Consider the following 6,844-nt stretch of genomic DNA (forward strand, 5'->3'; position numbering starts at 1 on the left):
CCAAGGGATGCAGCTCAGCGCTCATGGGCATCACCAGAGCTGCATGGCAGGGCCTGGGTACCGGCCTGAGAGCAAAGCACCATGGCACGGCCGCACATGAAGCTCCTGCTGCTATCCACCAGCTGGATTAATGCCATTAAACAGACATTTTTAGAGCATGCAAAGCAAAAGCAATGCCTGTGCTGATAAATATATGCATGTTGCTCCACAGGGCGTGGAGAGGACCTTGGGTTTTAGCAGGGAAGTTGAAAACTAAAGGCTGTTTGTCTGTCCTGGTCCTGGCACTTCCAGGTCCTGCCAGGGTTGCCATAGCAGTTAATCCATTCACAACAGTCACTGATGCTGCAGATTGAGCAACAACCTTTGCTGGTGTAACTGGTGTAACTGAGGCTCTTGGGAATAGAGTGTACTGCTGTGGGCAGATTGGGTCAAATATATTTATTTATGTTGAGCCTTGTCCTTCTTTGATAAAATAAGGGGAAATAGAGCCAAACAGGAGAGCAGACACCAGTTTTCAGGCTCAGCTTGACTTTTCAATAAACCTGAGACTGACGGGATCTAGGAGCTTGTACAGAAGCGGCTGCTTTGCACTGGGCATGGGCGAATTGTGGATACACCCTGTGCATCCTGGTGACCACCCAGCCTGTGGTGACCATCCCTGACCATCACACAACTCAAGGCAGACACCGGCTGGCACCTCCCGGGGAAGTTTCTCTTACGTATAAAATCCGCAATTATTTCCATCAACACCTGCTTTCTGGACACACTCCAAGTTCCCCATCAGTACCAGCATTTTGGACAAAGAGTAAAATCTGTTTTCTGTACAGTTTTGGGGCAAGCAAAACTTGGGTTGAAGTGAATCATTTAGGTCCCTGCTCCCCTGCACACACACACACACATACACAAACTAAACATGCTCTTCCAGCCCTTGTTTTGAAAGTGTTACTCATATTTGTGCCACAACACCCTAAATTTAAGAGGCTGGAAAGGAGTTAAATAAGCTTGTAAAGGAACTGAGACATTCCTGTTTGACCCCAAGCAATACGTTGTTGCACTTTTTTTTCATTTAAAAACTGGAAGAAAAAGAATTATTGAAATAAAGCCAAGGCATAGAAATGATCTGAGATGCACAAAGCTTTGCTTCTGCTCATGGTGCAGGTTTTCCTCTGATATCCAGCTCTCTGCTTGGCTGCCTGATACGGACCAAAGAATGCTTTTGTTTGGGACAAAATCTCCTTTTCTGTTTGAGGGAAATGTGGGTATCTGCAGCAAATAGCTGGAAAGGAAAAGCTATCTTTGAGGCCAATGCAGCCTGTGCTGAAGATCCACCATTTGGCTGGGGAAGCACCCCAGGAATGAACCATTCTTGACCTGCGCATGTGAGGACCTCACCACAACCCTCATTGTCTGGAAACTCTGATGAAGAGAAGCAAACCCAACAGTTTGAGCCCCATCCCTGGCTCCTGGCACATGGTGAGCTCGTCTCCCTGTCAAGCACTCAGGAAAAACAAAATGCTATCAAAAAAGCAGCAAGGGGTTGGGACAGCGTGTGCTTCTCCCTGCAAATCATGAGCTGGAGCCCGTTAATTGCACCCAGCAGGACATCTATCAGCACCATGGGGCTGCCACCAAAGTGTCATTTCTGCACTGTAATTGATGCTCTAAAGCAGACAGAAGCATCACAGGGGAAGCAAAGTCCAAGAAAATTAAAAAACAATGAGAAAATCAGTCTACGTAACAGATCTTTTTTTCCCAATTCAGTAGCTGTGAGGTGCGCTTGGAAGAGCTGTGAAGTGTCCTAGGATCATCTCAGGAGCTATACCCTGGTATTGCCAGACACGGGCTGGCCCCACAGAGGCTCTCACTGACAAGACACACCAAAGTGAGGGAATCTTAGCCTAAGGGAAAATGAAGTTATTTGTCCAAAGCTGCAGAGAGTAATGGCAAGGAAATATCCTGGAAGACCTCAACTGCCTCAGAGTCCAGAGCATTCATCGTCACGTTTGGTCCAGGTCAGACTTTAGCCAGAAGGGACTCCACACTCTTGAAATCACTAGCACACAGAAAGAAAACACACACTTGTCCTAATAGCACACCCCAACCTTTTAGTTGGGGTCAGAAAAACTCTGGTCTCATAGACAGGGTTAAGCACAGATCCATAGACCTAAGTATCTTGCACCAGTCATGGAATATCTGGCCAGTGTAGAAGGGTGGCCAAGATGAACCTCTGCCCCTTGACATCTGCCTGTCGTTGGATCCTGCAAATTCCAAGGTGGAGCCAACTTTCCTCACAGAACTTCTGCAAATTCACGTTGCTTTTGGTTCCCCTCCAGTTCTTTGGTGTTTGGAAACACATGTGCCCGTGCAGGTGAACTTGTGTGCTCTGATGCTTGGCCAGGTTGCTTGGCCGGGAGGAATCACGTGTTTCAGCACCATATGGGGATAAAATAAATACCTGCTGAGGTCTGCATTTCTCAGGGACTGCAAGATCATTTCTACAGATGTTAGTCTGAGAACCAGCCAGAATAGGCTGAGATAACATGCCCTTGGCGAACAAGATAGAGCAAACGTAAGTAAATTGTTATGGCCAATTAATGAGTATTTCCAAAGACAAGTCGTTAAAAGTCACTAGCTCCATTATGCAAAGTCCCCTGGCTACCTAGAGATGGCCTAAATGACCTCATCATACCTAAATTAGCAGAATTGCTCAGCTGGTACCTGCAAAAATCTGGACCAAGTTGTGCACTGACATGGGGGACCATGCACTGGAGAAGCACAGGAATGGCCTGAAGATCACCTGCTTGGCAGTTCCAAAGCAAAGAAATTATGCCCTGGCAAAATTCTGCTCTAGAAAGGGATTTTTCAGTGGGGGTCTACACCATTGTCCTGCTCTTCCCAAGCTCAGCAGACCCAGATATTATAGATAATACTATGGGAACATAGCAGGAGCAGAGAGATTGCACGAGTGTGGAGGTTACAGGTTTGTAGCCTGGCCAGACCATGCAAAGGAAACCAGCATGGTCTGGTGCAGAGAGTGTGCAGGAGCAGCACCGAGGTGACTTGGATTTGTTCTCAGCCTGGTGACCTTAACAAGTTATTCCACTTCTCTGTGCCTCAAATGTGAATAATGTGATGTAAAATGTGTTGAAAGCTTTAGAAAAAAAAATGCTATACCATGCCAGTTACAGTCACTGGATGTTGCAGGAACTAAGATACCAGGGAAGAACTGAAGAGATTTTAATTCAGTCTCCAGCTAAGCCATAGGCCTCTTGTATGAATTTGGGTGCATCAGCTTATGTTCCCCATGCCTCGGCTCCCCATTTCACAAGTGCAGCTGTGAGCCTCGCAGATAAGATTATTAAAACAGTATAAGAACTTAGAGACTTTATTCCATCACTCAAAGAATTCGGGGCAAAGATACATCCTTGTAACTTCCTGGAGAGATTTGCTGAAGAAAATCCAGCCTTCAAGGTTTCTGCTGTGATGGATGACATTTGTGCTTTCCACCTCTAGTAATTTCAGTGCTGGAACTGTTCAAGTAAATGTCAAAAAAAAAAGAGGAAGGAAGAGGGGGGAAAAAACCCAAAAAACACCTCTATCCCTGCAAAAAGTTTTCAAGGAAAATGAAAATCCACCTTGACATTCTCTGCTTCCATGGGGGCAAAGTGTAGGATTAGGAATTTAAAATAGAAATACTTTATACCCTGTTTCATATGTCTGCTAGCAGATGTACTTAAAAAAAAAAATCCCAGCGGGTCAGGAATTCAGACATTTTAGAGAAAAAATCTCTGTTTTCAGAGCTCTTTGTTTTTGAGAAGTGGAGCAGTGGTTTTGCACAGGGGTTTGGTGGGTGCACCCTGAAGCAACCTCAGCTGCGCTGGGGTCCTCCCTGCATCAGGTCCCCCGTGCAGAATTCCCACCCAGAGACCTGCTCATGGAGCCACCACTGAGGGCTCTGATAGCAAAAAGCGCCTTAAGGGATAAGAAAAGGAGAAGAACAAACCAAGAGAGAAAAGGGACAGAAAACTCCCCCAGGAGAAGCAAGGTGGGTGTCACCAGGATGGCCTCTCCCAGACTGCTGCTTTTGCTATAGTATATCTATACTTTTGAACAGGATTCAAACTCCCTTTTGATTGCTTTCACATGTTAATAGCAAAGACTGTAGCACATCTGGGCAGGGCGGATGTTGCAGCATTAAATGGTCAGGTGCATGGTCAGGTGCATTACTGGGCAATACTTATCAGCTGCCTAAATGTTGGTTACTCATGGTGTCTGCTCAGTCCTGCGCGCTCCCGTGTGCAAAGTCCTACATAGAAAACTACAACATGAGGAGGGGAAAGGGGTCAAGATAATTCATGGCCCAATGGCAATCACTCCCTATAAAACCCCACGTAACAGCACTTTTGCAATTCACATTGGCTGTGACAACCGGAGTGTTTCGAATGCAAGGGCAAATGTACAGCCCCAGCAGTACAGAGGTGGGTATAGGTGAAGGGCTGGAAACTCCAGAGCATTAAATGAGAGGCACTGGTGTGATTAGAGCTGTACAACAAACTTTTTTTTTTTTTAAGTGTCTTGAAAAGAAGCAATGAAAACCACTGCCAGGTTAATACCACCACTCAGAATAACAAATCTTGTTATTGTGATGGGAAGAAAGTCTCCGAGTGTCCTATCCAACAAAAAAACAGCTGTGCAAATGAAAACAATGACAAGAAACACGCCTCCCTTCCCAAAGCTTTTAAAGAGCAGGAAGGCCCGTGTTGCTGCCAACGATATTTAGAAAAACAGGAACTTTAAGGGGAAAAGAAAAATACACTTTCAAAACAAATTCCTGCTAAAACAGCCAAATTGTGAGAATGTCTCTGCCAGCTGTGGAGCAGGGTCTGGCAAGCACAGACCTGAACCCACCGTGTGCTCAGAGCCCTCAGACACCTGAGGACACTTCTGCTGTCCCACCACTGGGCCTGTCCCATGCCCACGGCACCTCCAGAGCCCCACAGACACATCTCCAGCTTCTTCTGCATCACTTGGGTGTTTCATCCCCAAACCAGCTTTGGTCGTGGCTGTTGGGACAGCGCCAGAGGTGACAGCGTGCCTTGAGGAGGGGTGTGTGGGACAGGTCTGCTGGACTGGGTGAAGACCCCTCTCACCTTCCTGTCCACACCAGACACGGGTATCAGCAAACACTTGTCCAGGTTCAGCTGTAAACACAGATCTTTCTTTGCAAACCTGAGGAGGGGGGCAGGGAGGCCCTCTGCTCAATGCTTTCCTAGCAGTTTCCATTCACTTTTCTCACCGACTGATTTTTCCCTGGCAGCTGGTAATTGAGACAGAGTGGCTGTTGCCCATGCAGAGTCACTGCTCGTTTTCCACTGTCATTAACAAACAAAAGTGTGTGCAAGCCCTGCCTGAGGTCTGCGGGAGGCTGAGCAATTGCTTCTTCCATCTCAGGCCTCTTTGCATCTCAGGTTTCTTGTCTGCACCGTTCTCGCACCACTGCAGACCAAACCACAGACCATGGGAAGCCCATAAGCTTCCCAGGACCACCCAACCCCACCTGGGGCTGGGCCCAGGGCTCAGCCAACCCAAGGCTTGGAGAAGGGCTCACCAAGGTGGTGGCTCGGCTCTCCCTGCCCATTTGGGCACCCCGCAGGGACTCCGCTGGGATTGCCCCATGCCCAACAGAGCCGAGCAACCCGCACCCCCAGCCTGGCTGCACCCCAGCCTTGCTCGCGGTCCAGCGGGTCACCAGGGGCTTGTGCAAGCTCCTGCTCCTCACACCGCTCTCTGCTTTCCTTCCCCAGCCCATGGTGACCCAGAGGAGCCAAATCAAAGCTACAAGACGAGGCAGGACCCAGCCAGCCCCACCAGTGGGGACAACGTTGCAACCTCTGGCAGCTGCAGTGAGCCCAGGCCAGCTCCAGACACGGATGAGACCCTGCCAGGCAGAGACCCCCAGTCAGAGGCCAAGGATCCCAGCCCCACCGACTCACTGCCATGGCCAGAAGCCCCTGAGGAGTGTCCAGCCCGCCCCAACACCCTGGACTTCTCCAAGTCCCTGAAGAAGCTGGAGGAGGTGAAGCAGACAGGGCAGAGGAGAAACAGCGACCAAGCAGCGGTGAAGGAGAATGGGGTGGAGGTCAGCCCCGCCGCGGCGGTGAGCGAGGAGAGACGGGCGCTGGAGTCCGAGCTGGGGAAGTGCATTGAGGAGTTCCGCAAGATCAAGATCCCTGTTGCCTTTCCCAACAAGAAGAGGCAGTGGCAGAGCGATCTGCTGAAGAAATACCAGCTGTGAGGGGACACCCCGTCCCCCATCCCGGGGGAGGATGTCCTCCAGTCCGTTGAGTGTCTCCACCAATGTCCTCGGGTAGCAGGTGGCATACACTACCCATGCTCCCAAAATGGGGAGTGTAGGTTGCTCATTAAACCCACCCAGCAGTCAAAAGGGTTACAAGTCTGTACCCACAACAGCGTGCTCCTTGCTGTGGGCATTGGGAAGGATGTATGATGTCCTAAGTGGCATAATCACGGGTGGAGGGGCATAGAAAAAGGAAGGAGGCCCAGAGTGAATGTTCAGGGCCAGAGGTACCGTGCAGCAGAAGTTCCCACATCTATGAGAATGAATCTTCCTGGTGTTTCAAGTAATAAAATATAGTTGGTGTTGAAAATTAATTCCAGGCTCCTCATCTCTTTGGTGCAGATGTTAGAACTTAGCTGTTCAAAACTGTACAAGTGCTTTAAACATTCAGTTCTTCTGAAATTAATGGAAGTTGTATATCTGACTCCCCTATGTTCTTGCCAAAACTCCTCTGTCTGTAATGTTTGCAAATGGATTCAGCAAAAC

At 48.7% G+C, this 6,844-nt stretch overlaps 1 protein-coding gene across 1 annotated transcript in view; it reads left to right on the forward strand.

Moving 5' to 3' along the window:
- The window catches only part of LOC309444303 (uncharacterized protein), a 31,212-nt gene extending 24,841 nt beyond the window's left edge, over window positions 1-6,371 (forward strand). The window contains exon 4 of the mRNA XM_082062000.1: window positions 5,805-6,371. Coding sequence (XP_081918126.1) covers window positions 5,805-6,295 — 491 coding nt within the window. The 3' untranslated portion in view covers window positions 6,296-6,371. The remainder of the gene's footprint in view (window positions 1-5,804) is intronic.
- The last annotated feature ends 473 nt before the right edge of the window (window positions 6,372-6,844 follow it).

The sequence above is a fragment of the Streptopelia decaocto genome (genome assembly GCF_964273445.1).
Source record: "Streptopelia decaocto genome assembly, chromosome: 10".
Taxonomy (NCBI): Eukaryota; Metazoa; Chordata; class Aves; order Columbiformes; family Columbidae; genus Streptopelia; species Streptopelia decaocto.